General features: G+C 40.8%; 1 protein-coding gene across 2 annotated transcripts in view; it reads left to right on the top strand.

Annotated features, from left to right (window-relative positions):
* Positions 1–22,845, top strand: part of BAZ1B (bromodomain adjacent to zinc finger domain 1B) — an 81,534-nt gene that overhangs the window by 23,051 nt on the left and 35,638 nt on the right. Inside the window, exons 4-7 of one of the 2 annotated variants that reach the window (XM_032254983.1) lie at positions 1,344–1,545; positions 6,263–6,384; positions 10,276–10,473; positions 20,968–22,669. In XM_032254983.1, the coding sequence (XP_032110874.1) occupies positions 1,344–1,545; positions 6,263–6,384; positions 10,276–10,473; positions 20,968–22,669 (2,224 nt within the window). The remainder of the gene's footprint in view (positions 1–1,343; positions 1,546–6,262; positions 6,385–10,275; positions 10,474–20,967; positions 22,670–22,845) is intronic. The other variant, XM_032254984.1, reaches the window with a different exon arrangement.

The following is a 22,845-nucleotide window of genomic DNA, read 5'->3' on the forward strand; positions in this document are numbered from 1 at the left end:
AAAGTGCTGGAAGTACAGACATGAGCCACCGCGCCCAGCCTAATTTTTCAATTTTCAGTAGAGATGGAGTTTCACCACGTTAGCCAGGCTGGTCTTGAACTCCTGACTTAAGGTGCTGGGATTACAGGCGTGAGCCACTGTACCCTGCCTGGTTTGAACTCTTTATGAGCATTGGAAAACTTTGTAGAGGTTTTTTTATTTTTATTTTGTGAGATAAGTTCTCACTCTGTTGCCGAGGCTTGAGTGAGGTGGTGCAATCATGACTCACTTTATCTTCCCACCCTCAAGTGATCCTCTTACCTCAGTCTCCCTAGTAGCTGGGGTCACTGGCATGCACCACCTCACCTGGCAAGTTTTTTTGTATTTTTTGTAGAGATGGGGTTTCACTATGTTGCCCAGGCTGGTCTTGAACTCCTGGGCTCAAGCAGTCCATTCAGCTTGGCCTCACAAAGTACTGGAACTACAATCATGCCTGGCCAGTGTTTTTGTTTTCTTTCTTTTTTTTGTTTTTGTTTTTGTTTTCTTAACAGTGTATTTTGAAGAGCAGTTTTTAGTTTTGTTGAGGCTGAATAGAAAAGCAAATTAACTTTAAATATATCTATAATTATATTAAACATAAGTAGTCTAAACATTTCAGTTAAAAGGTAGACATGGACTGCGTGCGGTGTGTGCCTGTAGTCCCAGCTACTTAAAATGCTAAGACAAGAGAATTGCTTGAACCCAGAAGTTCAAGGCCAGTGTCCACAACAAAGCAAAATTTTGTTTCTTTAAAACAACAACAAAACTTTGGGAGGCTGAGGCGGGTGGATCATGAGGTCAGGAGTTCAAGACCAGCCTGGCCAACATGGTGAAAGAAAAGTACAAAAATGAGCCAGGCATAGTGGCACATGCCTGTAGTCCCACCTACTCATGAGGCTGAAGCAGAAGAATGGCTTGAACCCAGCAGGTGGAGGTTGCAGTGAGCCGAGATCACGCCACTGCACTTAAGCCTGGGTGACAGAGAGACTGTGTCTCAAAAAATAAATAGATAAAATGTAAGTTCTTGAACTGTATTTGCATATTTTAGGCTGGTACAGTGATTGCCCTTTGGGCTTGTATAATTGGCATAGTGCATGAATCCCGAACCGAGATTGTGATCATTTCAGTTTTTAGGGTGCCATATTTTATCCTAGTAGTCTGAGAAATAAAGTTGGAAAAAACGCATTGTACTTAGATATTTACTGTTTCAATCACTTTTTGTTAGGTGAGGGGGTATGTATATTGGATGATATATTGTGAACTTTATCTTCAGGTTTCTGGTTCTTATTTATTATCTCTGATTTTCTCTACTATCTCCTTTATAGGTTGGGAAGGAGAAAATGCTCAAGGTGAAGATTGTGAAGATTCATCCTTTGGAGAAAGTGGACGAAGAGGCCACTGAGAAGAAATCTGATGGTGCCTGTGATTCTCCATCAAGTGACAAAGAGAATTCCAGTCAGATTGCTCAGGATCATCAGAAGAAGGAGACAGTTGTAAAAGAGGATGAAGGAAGGAGAGAGAGTATTAGTATGTTTGACACTAGTTTTCCTTGGTGCTTTATGCAATCCTATATATTTCATTATGAACACATCTTTTAGGGTTCTCTAGCAACTAAATGTGTGATTGGGTTTTTATACAGACATGATTTTGTTCATTTATGATTCATAGAACAACTAAAATGTCTACAACATGAATCAAGGCTTAAATCTCCCTAAATAATTAAGACCATTGGGAAGTCATTTTCTCTAGTTGCTTAGAAATCTGTGTGCAGGGCTGGGCGCAGTGGCTCATGCCTGTAATAGCACTTTGGGAGCCCAAGGAGGGTGGGTCATCTGAGGTCAAGAGTTCGAGACCAGTCTGGCCAACATGGTGAAACCATGTCTCTACTAAAAATACAAAAATTAGCTGGGCATGGTGGCATGGTGGTGGGCACCTGTAATCCCAGGTACTTGGGAGTCACTTGACAGGACAATCACTTGAACCCACGAGGCAGAGGCTGCAGTGAGCTGAGATCACACTATTGTACTCCAGCCTGGGCAACAAGAGCAAAACTTGTCTCAAAAAAAAAAAAAAAAAAATCTGTGTGCACGTTGCTAGCTACTCAAGATGGCGAGGAAAGTTTGCTTTCCTTTCGTCTTAAAAAGGAAATGTGTATGTATGTGTTGGTGGGTGATCAAGGTAGGAGGAGCAAATTACTCTAACACTTACTGCTCTTCAGCGTGTAAGCCAACGTGATGGTTTTAGGTACGGCTGACCCTTGAATAACGTGGGTTTAAACTGCACAGGTCCACGTATGAATGGATTTTTTTTCTTGTTTTTTTTTTTTTTAATGGCATTTGTCCGTTTCAAGATTTTTTCAATGAAAGTATTGGAAAATTCTTTGGAGGCTTGTGACAGTTTGAAGAAACTCAGAGACGAACTACGTAACCTAGAAATATTGAAAAAAAACCAAAAAGTTAGGTATGTCATAAATGCATAAAATACATGTAGATAACGTCTGTTTTATCATTTACTACCATAAAATAAATGTAGAAATCTATTATATAAAAAGTTAAAATTTATCAAAACTTACACCAACAGACCGTATATGACACCATTCTCAGTCAAGAGAAATGTGAAGATTCAGTATTAAATTATAACCAAATAAAATGAATTGCAGTATATACTGTACTACTGTAATGTTTTCATAGTGACCTCCTGTTGGTGTTGCAATGAGCTCATTTTATGTGACGCTAGTTCATCTCTCTAGTAAGTTGCTAATTGTCCTAGTGTCCTTTTTTGTCTTTTTGAAGATAAGGTGTCTTGCTCTGTCAGCCAGGCTGGTCCAGCCATGGCTCAGTGCAGCCTCGCCATCCTTGGCTCGAGTCTCAAGTGATTTTCCTGCCGCAGCTTCCCAAGTAGCTGGCACTATAGGTATGCACTACCACACCCAGCTAATTTTTGTAGCTCTCTCTTTTTTTTTTTTTTGGTAGATATCAGTTCTCACTATGTTTCTCAGGCAGGTCTTGAACTCCTGAGCTCAGGCGATGGCCTCTTTTTTTTTTTGAGACACGGTCTCGCTGTGTTGCCCCCAGGCTGGAATGGAGTGTTATGGTCACAGCTTACTGCAGCCTTGACCTCCTCTTGGCCTCGGCGTCTTAAAGTGCTGAGATTATAGGCATGACCCACTGTGCCTGGCTGTATATACAGATTTTTGACCATAGAGGAGGAGAGGACAGAGCTCTAACCCCCATGCTGTTCAAGGGTCAGTTGCACTTTCTTCTCTCCATGTTCTGTAATCTTAAGTCCCTCTCAGCTGGGAGCAGGTAAAATTCTAACACTATGGTATCCTAGGAACCTGGACACTCTAACAATAATGTTTTTATTTTATTTTTATTTTTAAATTCCCACCCCACAATAATGTTTTTAAAGTTGAAGAATTGAGATTTGGCTTGCTGGGAAGACCATTGAATCTCTGGGGCCTTCATTGATAAAGAATTTTACTGGACTCAATTATTGTTGTCTCAAAAAATGTGGGTGCACCAAGTGTTTGGTGTGCACGGCCTCCCTCCGAATGAGTGTTAGAGGATCAGATAACGTTAGCTCACTGTTTCAATGTTACAGACTTTGCATTAGAATGGTTTGTCGTCTGTTTCCCATTCTGTTTTGTGTCTCTAGATGTTTTGGATTTGTGCAGATAGTTTTTGAGATACTTTCCTAACGTAGTTTGGAGCTTCTGAGAGTGTCATTGTAGTTGGTCTACTCCAGGTTATTGATGCTTCAGTTTTGTTTCCTGCTCTGTATTGTGAATGCTAACTTCTGTGTTTTCCAGTTCCCTCCTTTCTTTTTGATACTGAAGTTTTATAATAAGGGCATTACTGTACTTGTAATTCCTTGAGGTTGAGAAATGTTTTGATTAGGAATGTTCTCTCTGCTTTCTGAATCTCAGTTTTATTGTGGTGTTTGTTCTGCCTCTGTACTCCTGAAACAATTCCTAATAAGTTTACAGGTGTCCTCTTAATTGTCAAATGCAGAGGTTTCTTCTTGGTCTGTGTTTGACTTCTCTGTTATATTTATTTATTTTTTATTTGTTTTTCAGTTTTAAGTTTAGTGGTAGAAGTGCAGAGTTGTTACATACTCATTAGTTGTTTTTCTTGATCTTCTCCCTTGCTCCACCTTCCAAAAGGCCCTAGTGTGTGGTCTTCCCCTCTGTGTGTCCATTTGTTCTCATCATTTAGCTCCCACTTGTAAGTGAGAACATGTGGTAATTTGGTCTTCTGTTCCTGTGTTAGTTTGCTAAGAATAATAGCCTCCAGCTTCATTCATGTCCCTTACAGGGACATGATCTCATTCTTTTTTTTTTTTTATTTTGTTATTTTTTGATCTCATTCTTTTTTCTGGCTGCATAGTATTCCATGGTGCATGTCTACCACGTTTTCTTTCTCCAGTCCATCATTGGCATTTAGGTTGATCCCATGTCTTCGCTATTGTTAATAGTGTTACATCTGTTACATTTAATGCTGTTGGTCACTCATATATGTTAGCTTGACACCACTGTCTCTTCGTGCTCCAACTGTTATGTTTCTTCACTTCCTTTTTTCACTGCCATTCCTTCGATTTTTTTTCCATAGGATTCTTTTTATTTTTCGAGATGAAGTTTTGCCTTGTTGCCCAGGTTGGAGTGCAGTGGCTTGATCTCAGGTAGCTGAAACCTCCGCCTCCTGGGTTCAAGTGATTCTCTTGCCTCAGCCTCCCAAGTAGCTGGGATTACAGGCGTCTGCCACCATCCCTGGCTAATTTTTTGTGTTTTTAGTAGAGATAGAGTTTCACCCTGTTGGCCAGGCTGGTCTCAAACTCCTCAGGTGATCCACCCACCTCGGTCTCCCAATGTGCTGGGATTACATATGTGAGCCTCCATGCCCAGCCTTATTCAGATATTTAGTATTGTATCTTCTGATTTCCTTATCTTCCGTCTCACCTTCCCATTTTATATTTGTCTTTTTTTTCCCTTCTTTTTTTGTTTTTGTTTTTGGGGACAGTCTTACTCTGTCGCCAAGGCTGGAGTGCAGTGGCACGATCTTGGCTCACTGCATCCTCTGCCTCCTTGGTTCTAGCAGTTCTCCTGTCTCAGCCTCCTGAGTAGCTGGGATTACATGTGTGTGCCACCATGCCCAGGTAATTTTTTATATTTTTAGTAGAGACGGGGTTTCACCTTGCTGTCCAGGCTAGCCTTGAACTCTTGATCTCAAGTGATCCTCCTGCATCAGCCCGTCAAAGTGCTAGGATTACAGGCATGAGCCACTGTGATGGGCCCCATTTTATATTCATCTTCTAACTGCTGAATTTTTTTTTTTAAACCATTGATCTTTCCAAAATGCACCATAGCTACAGTCTGGCATTGGTTCCTTAGTGGTAGCAAGACAAATTCCAATCTCTTTAAATGGTGTACAAGGCCCTTTCTAATGTGGCCTTGGCTTACCTTTTTAAATTATTTAGACTCTAGGATATATCAGGTTTAACCATACCTCATTGCTGGCAATCTCAGAACGGGTCATATATATATATATATATATATTTTTTTTTTTTTTTTTTTTAAATAACGGCAGGGTTTCACTGTGCTGGCCAGGCTGGTCTCAAACTCCTGACCTTGTGATCGGCCTGCCTCGGGTGGGGATTACATGTGTGAGCCACCATGCCCAGTCTTTTTTTTTGAGACAGGGTCTCACTGTGTCTCTTAGCTTGAGTGCAGTCGCAAGATCATGGCTCACTGCAGCCTTGACCTCCTGGCCTCAGGCCATCCTACCTCAGTCTCCAAGTAGCTGGAACTACAGGTGTGTGCCATCATACCTGGCTAATTTTTTGTAGAGATAGGGTTTTGCCATGTCACCCTGTCTGGTCTCACACCCTTGACTACCTTGGCCTCTCAAAGTGCTGGGATTACAGTGGTGAACTAGTTCACCTGGCCCAAGTAGTCATCTTGCTCATCTTTCTACCTGCCTTCCAAAATAAGTTAGATATTCCTTTTGTGTATTCTCAAAGTGTTTTTCTTTACCAACTTCTGTATACTGTTTCCCACATTGTAGTTATTTACTTTCTGATTCTCCTCATAGACTTAAGCTCTTTGTAGATAAGGACATCATGATTCATCTTTGTGCCGTGCCACCCAGTTCCTACTGAAGAGCAGATGTTCAGTTAAGACTGTTGTTAGCGAATGAATATAATTAATATCATCGTGTTTTCCACTAATTTTCTATGATTTGACTAGATGACAGAGCACGTAGATCACCACGAAAACTCCCTACTTCATTAAAAAAAGGAGAACGGAAATGGGCTCCCCCCAAATTTCTGCCTCACAAATATGACGTGAAACTACAAAGTGAAGATAAGGTTAGTTGACACTTTACATTAAACGTTTTACGTGTGATAGATGTTCTTTAAGAAAATGTCATAGGGTTGGTTTTGTTGGAGAAAATGTGCTAAAGAAAAATGTAAATGAATGTCTTTGTACAACAGACCGAGTGGTTTTCTGGTTATAGTAATTAATGATTTCAAGTTATTGTAAATTATTATTATTATTTTTTTTTTTGAGATGGAGTTTCACTCTTGTTACCCAGGCTGGAGTGCAATGGCGCGATCTCCGCTCACCGCAACCTCCGCCTCCTGGGTTCAGGCAATTCTCCTGCCTCAGCCTCCTGAGTAGCTGGGATTACAGGCACGCACCACCATGCCCAGCTAATTTTTTGTATTTTTAGTAGAGATGGGGTTTCACCATGTTGACCAGGATGGTCTCGATCTCTTGACCTCGTAATCCACCCGCCTCGGCCTCCCAAAGTGCTGGGATTACAGGCTTGAGCCACCGCGCCCGGCCTAATTTTGTATTTTTAGTAGCTATCGGGTTTCTTCATGTTGTTCAGGTTGGTCTTGAACTCCCAACCTCAGGTGATCCACCCACCTCAGCCTCCCAAAGTGTAGGGAATACAGGTGTGAGCCACTGTGCCTGGCACTTTTTCTCTTTTTTTTTTTTTGAGACAGAAGCCTTGCTCTGTTTCCAGGTGCCAGGCTGGAGTGCAGTGGCATGATCTCGGCTCGCTGCAACTTTGCCTCCTGGGTTCAAGCAATTCCCCTGCCTCAGCCTCCTGAGTAGCTGGGACTACAGGTGTGCGTCACCACTCCTAGCTAATTTTTTGTTTTTTTTAGTAGAGACGGGGTTTCACCATGTTGGCCAGGATGGCCTTGATCTCTTTACCTCGTGATCTGCCTGCCGTGGCCTCCCAAAGTGGTGGGATTACAGGCGTGAGCTACTGTGTCCGTCCACTTTTTCTCTTTTTTATAGGAGTTACCAGGGCATAAGTAATTTACATTTGAGCTTCAAACTCAGTTTGAAAAGTAAGAATCTATTCCCAGCTGTTACAGACTTTCCAAGGAAATCATTCTTCCCAGTTATAAGTAGAGCAGTCATTTGTTAGTATAATTAAACTCAGAAGTTGAGTCAACTCTGATTGGTGGTTTTACAAGGAGCCTTATAAATCTACAAGCTAATAATAACCTACAATAATAAATACTCTCATATTAACTTATTACTATATTTATTGTAAGATGTTCAGGTTTTTTTTTTTTTTTTTTTTACTTTGTCCGGAATCAGGATGTAAGTTAAAATCAATTGGCAAGAATTTTCTTCTTGATGGTATGTAAAATAAAGTATTTTGGGCCAAGCACTGTGGCTCAACTTGTAATCCCAGCACTTTGGGAGGCTGAGGCAGGCGAATGGCATGAGGTCAGAAGTTCAAGACCAGCCTGGTCAACAATCCTGTCTCCACTAAAAAATACAAAATTATCCTGGTATGGTGGTGGATACCTGTAGTCCCAGCTACTTGGTAGGCTGAGGCAGGAGAATTGCTTGAACTGGGGAGGCAAACGTTGCAGTGAACTCAGATCTCACCATTGCACTCCAGCCTTGGGCGACAAGCAAAACTTCATTAAAAAAAAAAAAAAAAAGTGGGCTTTGCTGTTTGGAACTTAGATTTTAAGAAGTATGGAATGTTATTTTTCAGGTATTCCTACACCGCCTGTATGTGTAGAATCTTATAAATGGAAAGAGGTGAATGGGGACTGGGTGTGGAAGGCAGTGCACACTTCAGACATAACCATTCTACATAACAGAGAGCTAAGACCTGAGAAGTTTAATAACTATCAAAATTCCTCATTCAGTAAATGAGATTGGGAAGGGTTATAACTCCAGTCTTTTGCTGCTTTATTTATTTATTTTTTTTTTTTTTGAGACAGAGTCTTACTCCATCGCCAGGTGCCAGGCTGGAGTGTAGTGGTGCAACCTCTGCGTCCTGGGTTCAAGCAGTTCTCCTGCCACAGCCTCCCGAGTAGCTGGGACTATGGGCTCGAGCCACCACGCCCAGCTAATTTTTGTATTTTTAGTAGAGATGGGGTTTCACCATGTTGGCCAGGATGGTCTTGATCTCTTGACCTCGTGATCTGCCCACCTTGGCCTCCCAAGTGCTGGGATTACAGGCGTGAGCCACTGCGCGTGGCTGTCTTTTGCTTCTTTATTTGTGTTGTTTTTTTCCTGCCTCAGAATGTTGACAAGTCCCATTTCATTTTGACTATTGGTTTTATGGTTTGTGATCAGAAGCCTTGGGTGTGTTGTTAGGATTTTTTTCCTTTTTGGAGACCAAGTTTTGCTCTTGTTACCCAAGCTGGAGTGCAATGGCATTGTCTCAGCTCACTGCAACCTCTGCTTCCTGGGTTCAAGAGATTCTCCAGCCTTAGCTTCCCAAATAGCTGGGACTACAGGCATGCACCACCACACCTGGCTAATTTTGTATTTTTAGTAGACGTGTGGTTCCACCATGTTGGCCAGACTGGTCTCGAACGCCCGACCTCAGGTGATTCACCGCCCGCCCCCACCCACCCAGCCTCCCAAAGTGCTGGGTTTACAAGCTTGAGCCACCATGCTTGGCCTAGGATGATTTTTGTATTTGAAAATTGGATATTGTTAAATACAGTTTTCATCAAGTTTCTTCTTCTTCAGCAATGTAGCTGATTAAGACATGCCTGATCTCAACCACTTCCCTAAGTATCACTTGTATCCTTATTGATGTATAAGTGTTTTGTTCATAAATAGTAAGTGTTGGTTATAGAAAGAAAGAAAATGCAAATAAGAATGAGTTCATATCTGATTTCATACTCAGAGATAATTGGTGAATATAGATTTAGTAAATGGTAGTTAGCTCCTAAGTGACTTTTTAAAAATTTTTATTTTCTTTCAATCTCTGTTTCCTGGTATTAAGTGACTTTTAAAAGTAGAAATATTCGGTCCATATTATTTTATAACTAAATTTTTTTGTTGTTGTAAGTGAAACATTTGTAATGTCAACATTTTCTTCCAAAGCAGTATTCTCAGATTTTAGTGTGTGTGATAGCCACCAGGGGAGCTGATAAAACATGTTGATTCCTAATCTTTACTGTCAGAGATTCATAAGTTTCATTAAGTGTGTATTGAGGCCCAAGCTTATCGAGGTGCATTTTAATAGCACCCTAGATGATTCTGATGAATTTCTTTGGATTGAGAAACTTTTTTTTTAGGACTGCAGTGTCCATTATATGTATGTATTTTCATTTTAAAAACTCCTTATTGATGTACCTTTAGGTGATGACTCTCAACCCCTTCCCCACTTTTTTTGCTATTAGAAGCATTTGATGATGAATTTGTCTATTTACTTCCTAAGATAAATTCTTAATGAGAGGAATTCCTGAAAGAGTATACATATTTTTAGAAAACTTGGATACATATTGACAGATTGCCTAAGGATATTTTTAAATTGACATTCTGTCTCTGAAAATTATTCTCCATTCCTCTCTCTTTTTTTTTTTTTTTAAGAGATAGGGTCTCACTCTGTTGCCCAAGCTGGAGTGCATTGGTGTGATCATAGCTCACTACAGCCTCAGACTCCTGGTTTCAAGCAGTTTTCCTGCCTCAGCCTCCCGATAGCTAGGACTATTGGCATATTTTGACTTTTGTACACAGAGGGTCTTGTTATATTCCCCAGCCTGGTCTCTAAGCAATCTTCAGATCTTGGCACCCTGAATTGATAGGATTACAGGTGTAAGATACCATGCCTGGCCTATATTTTCTTCTTTCTAATTTATAGCCCTTTTGATAAAGATGGGATTTTGATTTTTGTGGAGAGAAACACATATTGCATGTTCTTGTTTGGGTAATTACTTTTTACCCCAGTGGTGAGTTACTTATTTATTTTAACCTAGATCATCAGTAATGTGCCAGCAGACAGCTTGATTCGTACAGAGCGCCCACCAAATAAGGAGATAGTTCGATACTTTATACGGCATAATGCGCTACGAGCTGGTACTGGTGAAAATGCACCTTGGGTTGTAGAAGATGAATTGGTGAAGAAATATTCTCTGCCCAGCAAGTTCAGTGACTTTTTACTTGATCCATACAAGGTAAGGTCACTGTTAATTTTTGGATAGCAGGATAAAATATCATTATTTCTCTGGTGGCTCCAGTATATTTATAGCAGCTTTTGAACTCTAACATCAGATAATGAATTGAAAAATTTTCAGGTGTATCTGGTTTCATATGGGTTGTGATGTGAGGTTTGTAGGGTAGAGGCCATATTGAAATCTTCCCCAGTTCAATTTATTTTTTATTATGCTAGCATAATTTAAAAAAATCTGTATACATGTGCTTTTGTGCCTCAGATCCTTTTTGAAATGAGGCATGGTGTAAATACAAAAAGTATTTTGTTAACCAGTTACTAAAAATGAAAACTGATTTTGCATGTCAGACAAGATGATCACATATATATTGACAGCCTTGAAAAGAACCTGGAATGAGGGGCACTATGTGTGATAGGATAGTGGAAAACCCAGCATTTTCCTCTTGAGGAGTAATTTTTTTTGTTTGTTTTTTCAAAATTGAGTCTCGCTCTGTCACCCAGGCTCGAGTGCAGTGGCACCATCTTGGCTCACTGCAACCTCCTCCTTCCAGGTTCAAGCGATTCTCATGTCTCAGCCTCCTGAGTAGCTGGGATTACAGGTATGTGCCATGGCACCGGCTGATTTTTGTGTTTAGTAGAGACAGGGTTTTGCCACATTGTCCAGGCTGGTCTTGAAGTCCTTACCTCAAGCGATCTGCCTGCCTTGGCCTCCCAAAGTGCTGGGATTGCAGGCATGAGCCACCATGCCCAGCTGAGAAGGAGTAATTTTTAAAAATCATCTCATTTGATCCTCAGAATATTTGTATGAAGTTAAATGGTATATATATACATTTCATTTTACTGATGGGGAATCTGAGGCCTAGTCTAATTAGAACCAACAGAAAGTGATGACATGACTTAAGACACTGGCCTAGGATTTCTGATTTTCTTTTCTGTTTCAAGCTTTATTTGATAAGGTGTTTTTTTAAATGTAGGCTTTGAAAGTACTTAATGCTTCTTTCATTGGTAAATGTAACACAGCATGCTGGCTGATAATTTTCTTCTTGGTTCCTGGGCCGGAATAGAACCAGAAAAGGGCCCTTGATCCATTAGAACTGTGTCACATTTCCAGGATTTCTTTTTTTCCCATTTCATTTAATTATGAAAATATAAAGACATCTTAAGTCATAACAACTAAATTAGCTCAATTATCTTAGGTTGATTATGGTGACAAAAATGTATTGAAAAATAATTTTATTTCTCCAAAACATTAGTAAAGACCTCCAGTCATAGTTTTATCACTTAGCAGATTTTATTTTATTTATTTATTTATTTATTTTTGAGACGGAGTTTCTCTCTTGTTGGCCAGGCTGGAGTGCAATGGTGCGATCTTGGTTTACTGCAACTTCTTCCTCCCGGGTTCAAGTGATTCTCCTGCCTCAGCCTCCCAAGTAGCTGGGATTATAGGCATGTGCCACCACGCCCAGCTAATTTTGTATTTTTAGTAGAGACGGGCTTTCTCCATGTTGGTCAGGCTGGTCTCAAACTCCCGACCTCAGGTGGTCTGCCCGCCTTGGCTGCCTAAAGTGCTGGGATTACAGATGTGAGCCGCCACACCTGGCAGATTTTCTTATTCTAGACCAGCAAGATAAGTGATGTCTTGTTATACTCTTTAAATTTTTATTTTATTATTTATTTTTTTGAGATGGAGTCTCGCTCTGTCACCCAGGCTGGAGTGCAGTGGCATGATCTTAGTTCACTACAACCTCCACCTCCCAGTTATAAGCAATTCTTCTGCCTCAGCCTCCTGAGTAGCTGGGACTAAAGCACATGCTGCCATGCCCGGCTAATATTTTGTATTTTTAGTAGAGACGGGTTTTCATCATGTTGCCCAGGCTGGTCTCCAACTCCTGAACTCAGGTAATCCACCCGCCTTGACCTTCCATAGTGCTAGGATTATAGGCGTGAGCCACCATGCCTGGTCTAAAGTTTTATTATTTGCTTAAAAGGAAAAGTTTGGGAATTAGTTGACTTTTTCTACATCAGGATTAAATTTTCCATGGAAGTACAGTTTTTTCCTCAGATGTTTGTTTTTGTTTACTGAGGAGAAATTTGAGTTCACTGTCATTTTGTTGCCACAGAGTTTGGAACCATGATTCAGCTTTCTGTGGTGTTTACATTACTATCTTAACCATATGAGAACCCTATAAAGCCATCTCGAAATGGGTTTTAGATTAATTCTTGGATTACTTGAGTCCTTAAATATTTTCCTCTTTTCTGATCTTTTTTTTTTTGAGACGGAGTTTCGCTCTTGTTACCGAGGCTGGAGTGCAATGGCGCGATCTCAGCTCACCGCAACCTCCGCCTCCTGGGTTCAAGCAATTCTCCTGCCTCAGCCTCCCGAGTAGCTGGTACTACAGGCGCGCGCCACCATGCCCAGCTAATTTTTGTATTTTTAGTAGAGACGGGGTTTTACCTTGTTGACCAGCATGGTCTTGATCTCTTGACCTCGTGATCCACCCGCCTCGGCCTCCCCAGGTGCTGGGATTATAGGCGTGAGCCACCACGCCCGGCCCTCTTTTCTGATCTTATGACTATCTTTTAAGTATTTTAGTTTAGTGATTCAAGTATGTGAATAATGTGAAACACTATTTTCATGGGTAAAATATTTTTTGAGATTCCTAAGACATGAAAGCTGATCCACACTTATTTCTTACTTTAGAGACAAGGTATTGCTCTGTTGCCCAGGCTTGAGTGCAGTGGGATGGTCACAGTTCACTGCAGCCTGAAACTCCTGGGCTCAAGTGACTCTCCTCCCACTGTCTCACTAGCACCTGGGGACTACAGACACGCACCACCATGCCCAGCTGATACATAATTTTTGTAGGAGAGAGAGGCTAGAATTCTAGGAACTCATAACCTGAAAGGCAATTTCTGAAGAAATAAGCTACTTTCAAAATTTCTACTGAGGTCTTAAATTACTAGTGTTATGAAATTTGGCTGTCATTCGGGTTGACACTAGGCAATGCTTAGGCTAAAGTCTGAAAGAGGGCAGTGATTTTACTCAAAACTTAAGACTCATGTAAAATAGTAGTCTACAAAGTTAAAGGTGTATACTCAGGTTTGTCATTTGTTTTCCCTACCTTAAATAATATTTTTTTATTTCCCACTACTATTGACATGTTTTCTGTTTTTTTGTTTGTTTGTTGGTTTGTTTTTTTGCATATAAGCTATATTTTTCCTATTTGTAAAATTAGGACTTTTGGCTTCTTAGCCAAGGTGAAACAGTAAATAACACAGATGATAAGTAGAACCTAAAATATTGCTTTGGAGTCTTTGTCTAGAAGAAATTTAAAATAATTTATTGAGGATGAAAGTTAATCATATAGGATCTATACATCCAAAGGAATGGCATATTTTCTCTCTGTATACTCTTTGGTTTTTGTAGAATATAGTATTCTATCAGGCACTGAATACATTTACTGTAAAGGGAGAGGAGGCGTAAAGAGAGAGGGTTCTGAGCAATAGTTTTAGCAAAGGACCCATAGGAAGGGCTTACGTGGGAGAGAGGAAAATTATGTAAAGATATAGGAATTTTGGATCATTACCTGAGTAGCTAATGTGATGATGATGAGGGTGTGTTTGTGGTTTTCCAGATTCTTTCTAGAATATAAATTACTTAAGAATAAGAACTATCTTGCTTATTTTGTATCTTGCAGTGTTTAGTGTAGTATGTTGAGTATAATAGATAACCGGCTATTCATTTCTTGAAGAAGTTCCATTTGTTGGAGAAAAATGCCACTGACATTTGGGTTTTAGGGGTAGCATAATTTTTGTAGGCCCAGTGATTTGGAGGAATGATTTACAAGGCAGTTGGGTGGTGACTGTCATCTGAGACGAAATCTACAGCTCATTTTCCTCTAGTTATGATACACTGCAGCCCTATTTTGTTAGTCTCTCCTTCATGTTTGAGCTGTTATTTTAGACTGATAAATCCTAGTAGGGAAGCCTTTGGATTAGAGACTTGAGAGGAAAATAACACTTTAAGGCATTTGGAATCCTGCACGAGTTTACTCTTTTTCTTAATACATTTTAATGTTTTATTTGAATAATTGTATACAGAAGAGTTGACAAAACACTACCAAATTTCCATGTACTCTTTAATTAGGTTTCCTTAGATGTCAACATTTATCATATTTGTTTATTGTTCTCCCCCCAACTTTTTTTTTTTTTTGAGGTGGGACCTTAACGCTGTCTCCAAGGTTAGAGTGCAGTGTAAGATCATAGCTCACTGTAGCCTGGAACTTCTGGGCTCAAGCAGTCCTCCAACCAACCTCATGCTTCTGACTAGCTGGGATTATAGGTGCTCACCACGATGCCCAACTAATTTTTGTGCTTTTTATTTTTGTAAAGTTGGAGTCTCACCCTTGCCCATCTCGTCTTGAACTCCTGGTCGATCTCATGTGATCCTCCTGCCTCAGCCTCCCAAAGTTTTGGGATTATAGGTGTGAGCCACTGCATCTGGCCTCATCTCTCTATACACACACATGAATTATTTTTTCCTGAGCCAAATAATTTTTCAGACTGGATGCTGTTTTACAAAATACTGGAATACGAATTTCTTCAAAACATTGATTGATATTCGCTAGTTCACATCTGTAATTCTAGCACTTTGGGAGGCTGAGGTGGGAGGATTGCTTGAGGCCAGGAGTTCAAGGACCTTCTTGGGCAGCATAACAAGACTCCATCTCTACAAAACAAAACAAAAAAATCAGGGATATTTTCTGACTTAACTACAGTACAGTTGTCAAAATCAGGAAGTTAACATTGAAATTATGCTACAATCTATAGTTTTTACTCACATTTTTCCAGTTCTTCTGTAATCTTTTAACTAAAAAACAATTTTGTTTTGCTTTAATAGGATTCATTGTGCTACCATGTGTCACATGTGTTACATTTACTTGTCTCTTTGGTCTCTTCTAATCTGGGACAGACCCTCAGCTTTTCTTTGTGTTTCAAAACTTTGGCATTTTAAAATAATAGAAGCCAGTTATTTTGTAGAATGCTCTTTGATTTTGTTTTATTTCTCCTTGATTACATTCAAGTTATGAATATTTGGACATAAGAATTGATGTATTCTTCTCCCTGCATCATATAAGAAGGCAATGACATAATTTTGTCCATTACTCATAGTTGTTTTTTTTTTTTTTTTTTTTTTTTGAGACAGGATCTGGCTCTGTCCAGACTGGAGGTGCAAGTGGTGCAATCATAGCTCACTGCAGTCTTGACCCCTGGGCTGAAGTGATCCTCCCACCTTGGCCTCCTGAGTAGCTGAAACCACAGGCATGCACCACGAAGCCCAGCTAATTTTTATTTTTAATTTGTTGCAGAGATAGGGTCTCGCTATGTTACCCAGGCTGGTCTCAAACTCTTGGGCTCAAGCCATCCTCCCCTCTTGACTTCCCGAAGTGCTGGGATTACAGGCTTGAGCCACCGCGCCCTGCCAAAGTCTCTCTCTTAAAGTTTGTTTGTTGTTTATGGCCTGGTGTAGTGGCTCATGCTTGTAATTTTAGCACTTTGGGAGGCTGAGGTGGGAGGATTGCTTGAGCCCATGAGTTTGACACGGGTCTGGAAAACATGATGAGACTCTGTTTCTACACATACAAAAAGTAAGCTGGGTGTAGTAGAATGTGCCTGTAGTCTAGGCTGCTTGGAAGACTGAGGCAGGGTGATCCCTTGACCCCAGGATGTCAAGGTTACAGTGAGCTGTGATCACGCCACTGCACTCTAAGCTGTGTGACAGAGTCAGACCCTGTTTGGAAGGGGGAAAAAAGTTTGTTTATGAGTTAGGGATTAGAACAGAAGTACTTTAAAAGGTAAATTACATTGTTGAAGGAGTGGCTTGCTAGAAGAAAAAAGAATGAAAAATCATGAAAGGTAAATTAATATTGTTTTGAAAACACTTTAAATATATTTTCTAGTAACAAATTTTGCAAATTTGCTAATAAAGGCATATGGAAATTGAGACAAGCCCATTATTTGAGTATTGTCCTCAAACTTCTAACATGTTGCCCTGGGTTGGGTGAATGAGAACAGTGAGATAAGAGTCAGAATATAGGTTGCCAATGTTTGCTAATTTAGAGTTTTGCTGCCTAGATTATATTGCTTATTGTTAAGTCGTATTCATCATCTGAATGAGCTTTTTCAAGAAACAGGAGTTGCAGACAGATATTGTGGTGCGTTTCAAGTGACAGGAACAAATGTAAAATTGTGTACACTCTCTTTGCCTTTCAGCCTTCCATGTTGCCAAGATAGTCATAAATTTTTTTTCAATTTAGCAATTAGGAAGGGCCTTTGCCAAAAATTATACTACTAGTAATCTGGGTGTCCTTTCTTCTCCCTCCCCATCTGCTAGTCTGGTAGATTAGCTGTGCTGAATTGGGGATAGGGAGCGCTGTTAGCATATAAGTGGTTTTATACTTTTTCAGATCCCCCTGAGTCCAGCCATGCCGGCTCCCATTTGGCTGTGACTGCCCAGCATGCCCCATGCTGAGATGATCCAGTTACTGAAGGACTGCTCATGCCGGGAGCCGGCCTATTGGGAGGGGGTTGGGTGAGTTCATTTCTTTCATTTTTAAGAAAAACAAACAAACATGGTGTGGCTTGGACAAAAACACATCTTAAGAATAAAAACGGGTTGCTAGACTCTTCATGGCTAAGCCATCCCACCTCTTTCTTATGTCATTTCTTCATACTATATGCTTCTAAGTGGAAGAAGTTTAAAGAACCCTATGCAAAATGTGAGTGATTTTCTTTTAAAACAGAACTATACAGTAAATAAAGAAGTCTCCTAGTAACTGTAACTCACCCTATTAAAACATACCTATTTAAAATGCTAAAAATGAAGCTTAATCTTTTATTGATAAATTTCATTTTAGGATAACTTTATATAACCTGTTGTTCTGATCATTAGGAAAAATGACTCTGAAGATTTTCCAAGGCTGGCTGAAGAAGGTTGTTAACTTTTTGGGGCATACATTTTTTCTTATTTCCTGCCAGGGTAATAATGGGTCTTGCTCTGTAATTTGTAGGATGGCCTCTGACGTACTTTGGAGTACTGATAGTGTTAACTGTCCATGAGGAGAATGGAATCTTAATTAAGTTATCTTGGCCTATTCTTCCTAGCATTTTGAAATTGAGTTCTGGGAAACTAGAATGAGGAAATTCTGCATCTAGGGAAAGTATTCCTGGAGTCATGGGTAGAGTTTATATGTTGTAAAGCTATAAAGCCTCTTTGTCAGCCCACTCTAAGGATGATTCTTGGGGATTGGGGAACAACACATTCCAGATTTAATCAGACAACAAAAAGCCCAGCAGAGGAACAATATCTTGCAGTTGCCTGGAACTCATGAAAGGCCAATTGGCCTTTAACGTTAGAGAGCTTAGCCAAAAGAGGGATTTGTTAAGTATATCCTACTCAGTGCAGGCCATATTTTTTTCCTCTTTGTGTTGCTATGGTTCTCTGGACTCGTTTCTAATTATATCTTTAATGTTTTAATCTTAAGTGGGACCTGGCTGGGTGGCTCATGCCTGTAATCCCAGCACTTTGGAAGGCCAAGGTGGGTGGATCACCTGAGGTCAGGAGACCAGCCTGGCCAACATGGTGAAACCCTGTCTCTACTAAAAATACAAAAGTTAGCCAGGTGTGGTGGCGCATGCCTATAATCCCAGCTGCTCAGAAGGCTGAGGCAGAAGAATCGCTTGAGCCTGTGAAGGTGTTGCAGTGAGCCAAGATTGCAAGATTTTGCCACTGCACTCCAGACTGGGAGACAGAGCGAGACGACTCCTCAAAAAAAAAAAAAAATCTTAATTGACATTACAGTATACAGCTTATTTAATTTTACTAAATCTGTTTGCTTTTCTCCTAACAAGAGCGTAGGTGTTTTACTGTGTGATCTTTGCGATTTATCTCACCTTAGCTATTTCCCCGTACCGTCTTTTAAGGGGCTCATGATTCAGTATTCAGTAGTCCTTAGCTGTTTTCTTGACCGTAGTCTCGTCTCAAACTAGCCTGACTGACTTGTTGTCATTAGACTACTTCTTTACATGTGCTCTTTCCTGGTTAGTCCCTTCTACTCAAAAACTGGATGTTCATCAAATCTGTGAGTGGCATTGATATGCTTAGCTGCTTTTGGTAATAAAAATCAAGTATCCTAGGGTTTATCTTGTCTTTTCCCTAATCACTCGAAGCAAAAGTTTTCCTCTGAAATTGGCTGTATTTTGGATTGCTTGGTTATTTCATTTAGTTTGCATCTTAGCTTTCAGGCTGTTTTCTTTGTAATTACCTTTTTAAAAGCATTCCACTGATAGAATTTGGTCTTTTTTTTTTAATACACATTTAAAAAGAGAAGCAGTGGTATCATGACAGATGGACTAGACTGTAACCTATTAACTGATTGTGTATGATGGAGATGCGGCATGGGAGGTTTGAGGACACGAGATGTGTATCTGGGAAAGTGAGAACATGAGTGGACTAAGGGAATACGCTGTGTTTGCTGTGTGAGGTGGAGGACCTGTTTGAGGTGCCTGACAATGAATTTAAAGTGAGACCACTCACTTTTATTGTATCTTTTATTTTAGCCATGTTTAAGCTGAACACATGCAGGCCAGGCATACATAGAGTGAGTTAATCCAGGGTTATGGTTTTTCCAAGTAGATATAATAGAATAAGAGAGACAAGGCCAGGCAGGGTGGCTCACGCCTGTAATCCCAACGCTTTGGGAGCCGAGGTGGGCAGATCGCTAGGTCAGGAGATTGAGACCATTCTGGCTAACATGGTGAAACTAAACAAAAAGTTAGCTGGGCATGTTGGTACACTCTGTAGGCCCAGCTACTCGGGAGGCTGAGGCAAGGGAATCACTTGAACCCAGGAGGTGGTGATTGCAGTGAGCCCAGATCATGCCACTGTACTCCAGCCTGGCGACAGAGCCAGACTCTGTCTTCCCCCCGCCCCGCCCCCCCAAAAAAAGAGACAAGGAAACTATAAGTTTATATGAGATTGATTATCATGGTTGACTAAAATTTAATCTGGGTAAAGCAAGACAAGGGGGGTAGGGTGGTGAAAATGTGATAAAATTAATGGATTTAAGGTCCTGGTGAGATTGAAGGATTGTAGAGTTGTGGGACTAGAGGGAGTGGATTTGGAAGATAAGAGGGTATGTTCAAAGAGAGAATGATGTGAAATTAATCATGGAAATGACTATTTTTTGGTTTGTTTTGAGATGGGGGTCTTGCTTTGTCCCTCTGGCTGTAGTACAGTGTCGTGATCTCGGCTTACTGCAACCTCCTGGCTTCAAGCGATCTCGTCCCTCAGCCTCCTGAGTAGCTGGGATTACAGGCATGCACCCCCACACCTGGGTTTTTTGGTTTTGAGATGGAGTTTTGCTCTTGTTGCTCAGGTTGGAGTACAATGGCACAATCTCAGCTCACTGCAACCTCTGCCACCTGGGTTCAAGTGATTCTCCTGCCAGCCTCCCAAGTAGCTAGGATTACATGCACCACTACACCCGGCTAATTTTGGATTTTTAGTAGAGACAGAGTTTCTCCATGTTGGTCAGGCTGGTCTCGAACTCCCAACGTCATGTGATCTACCCACCTCAGCCTCCCCAAGTGCTGGGATTACAGGCGTGAACCACCATACCCGGCCATGCCTGGCTATATTTGTATTTTTAGTAGAGACGGAGTTTCACCATATTGGCCAAGCTGGTCTCCCAACTGCTGACCTCAATTGATCCGCCTGCCCTGGCTTCCCAAAATGCTGGGATTACAGACGTAAGCCACTGTGCCCTGCTAGAATGAGTTTTCAGAAGCCTGGGATGAGGACAAAGGGGAGTTTGAGATACCAGGAGGCCCAGGTCAGGAGGCATCTTTTTCTGTGAGCAGTGTTCATGTTGTTCTTACACTCACCGATGCTTCTATAAGAAAATATGCCTCAGAGTTTAGACAGAAGTACTTAAAATGGTATCATTTCTACTTAAAAGCATAGAATGCCCTGCATAAGAACAAATAGTGAAAGGATGAAAATTAGTCTTGTTTTAGGAGCAGTGCTTTTTAAACTTTTCAGATCTTGCCATTTTGTAGATCAGACATCCTTAATCTGGGATCCATGGATGGATTCTCTGAAACTGTATGCATAGTTTTTGTCTCCTATTTCTGGTGGAGGGGTTCACAGATTTCGTTAAAATATTTAAGAACCATTAATATATATAAACAAAGAACTAGTTACATAGCAAAAATGTCTAGTATTAAGTCTGGATATCAAGGGAATTTTGTGTTGACATGGCAGAAACATTAGCTAACATTCATTTCTTTGTTTTTTCAGGGATACAGTTTCTGGGAGGATGTAAGACTATGTAGCTTTACCTGAATAGCTGGGGAAGAGAGCCTTTAAGATGCTTAAATGTTGCTTAAGTTAGTTTTAGTTTTTAAAATTAATTTTCCTCCTATTCTTAAATTCTAGTATATGACTCTCAACCCTTCTGCTAAGAGGAAGAATACTGGATCCCCAGACAGGAAGCCCTCAAAGAAATCCAAGACAGACAATTCTTCTCTGAGTTCACCACTAAACCCTAAGTTATGGTGTCATGTACACTTGAAAAAGTCATTGAGTGGCTCGCCACTCAAAGTGAAGAACTCAAAGAATTCCAAATCTCCCGAAGACCATCTAGAAGAAGTGATGAAGATGATGTCGCCCAATAAGCTGCACGCTAATTTTCACATTCCTAAGAAAGGCCCACCTGCCAAGAAACCAGGGAAGCACAGTGACAAGCCTTTGAAGGCGAAGGGCAGAAGCAAAGGCATCCTGAATGGACAGAAATCCACAGGGAATTCCAAGTCTCCCAAAAAAGGACTGAAGGCTCCTAAAACCAAAATGAAGCAGATGACTTTGTTGGATATGGCCAAAGGCACGCAAAAGATGACACGAGCCCCACGGAATTCTGGGGGTACACCTAGGTCCTCTAGTAAACCTCATAAACATCTGCCCCCTGCAGCCCTACACCTAATTGCCTACTACAAAGAAAACAAAGACAGGGAGGACAAGAGGAGCGCCCTGTCCTGTGTTATCTCCAAAACAGCTCGTCTCCTCTCTAGTGAAGATAGAGCTCGTCTCCCAGAAGAATTGCGAAGCCTTGTTCAAAAACGATATGAACTTCTAGAGCACAAAAAGAGGTGGGCTTCTATGTCTGAAGAACAACGGAAAGAATATTTGAAAAAGAAACGGGAGGAGCTGAAAAAGAAGTTGAAGGAAAAAGCCAAAGAACGAAGAGAAAAAGAAATGCTTGAGAGATTAGAAAAACAGAAGCGGTATGAGGACCAAGAGTTAGCTGGCAAAAACCTTCCAGCATTCAGATTGGTGGATACCCCTGAAGGACTGCCTAACACACTGTTTGGGGATGTGGCCATGGTGGTGGAGTTCTTGAGCTGTTATTCTGGGCTACTCTTACCAGATGCTCAGTATCCTATTACTGCTGTGTCCCTTATGGAAGCCTTGAGTGCAGATAAGGGTGGCTTCTTATATCTTAATAGGGTGTTGGTCATCCTCTTACAGACCCTACTGCAAGATGAGATAGCAGAAGACTATGGTGAATTGGGAATGAAGCTGTCAGAAATCCCTTTGACACTGCATTCTGTTTCAGAGCTGGTGAGGCTCTGCTTGCGTAGATCTGATGTTCAGGAGGAAAGTGAGGGCTCAGACACGGATGACAATAAAGATTCAGCTGCGTTTGAGGATAATGAGGTACAAGATGAGTTCCTAGAAAAGCTGGAGACCTCTGAATTTTTTGAGCTGACGTCAGAAGAGAAGCTACAGATCTTGACGGCACTGTGCCACCGGATCCTCATGACTTACTCGGTGCAAGACCACATGGAAACCAGACAGCAGATGTCTGCAGAGTTGTGGAAGGAGCGGCTTGCTGTGTTGAAGGAAGAAAATGATAAGAAGAGAGCAGAGAAACAGAAACGGAAAGAAATGGAAGCCAAAAATAAAGAAAATGGAAAAGTGGAGAATGGGTTAGGCAAAACTGATAGGAAAAAAGAAATTGTGAAGTTTGAGCCCCAAGTAGATGCAGAAGCTGAAGACATGATTAGTGCTGTGAAGAGCAGAAGATTGCTTGCCATTCAAGCTAAGAAGGAACGGGAAATCCAGGAAAGAGAAATGAAAGGTAAAATTTCATGCTGAGAGAAAAGGGGAAGCTCTGTAGAAGATGGTAAAAGAAAGGAAATTACTGAGGTAATGGTGGGATCTGTTTGCTTACTTACTTCTGTGTGTAATAACCCAGCACCTATTGGTATGTATTTTATTTTTTCTTAGTTCTGTTGATAATTTCATAGTTTAGCT

The sequence above is a fragment of the Sapajus apella genome, unplaced genomic scaffold (assembly GCF_009761245.1).
Source record: "Sapajus apella isolate SASKATOON/1434 unplaced genomic scaffold, GSC_monkey_1.0 scaffold88, whole genome shotgun sequence".
In the NCBI taxonomy this organism is placed as follows: Eukaryota; Metazoa; Chordata; class Mammalia; order Primates; family Cebidae; genus Sapajus; species Sapajus apella.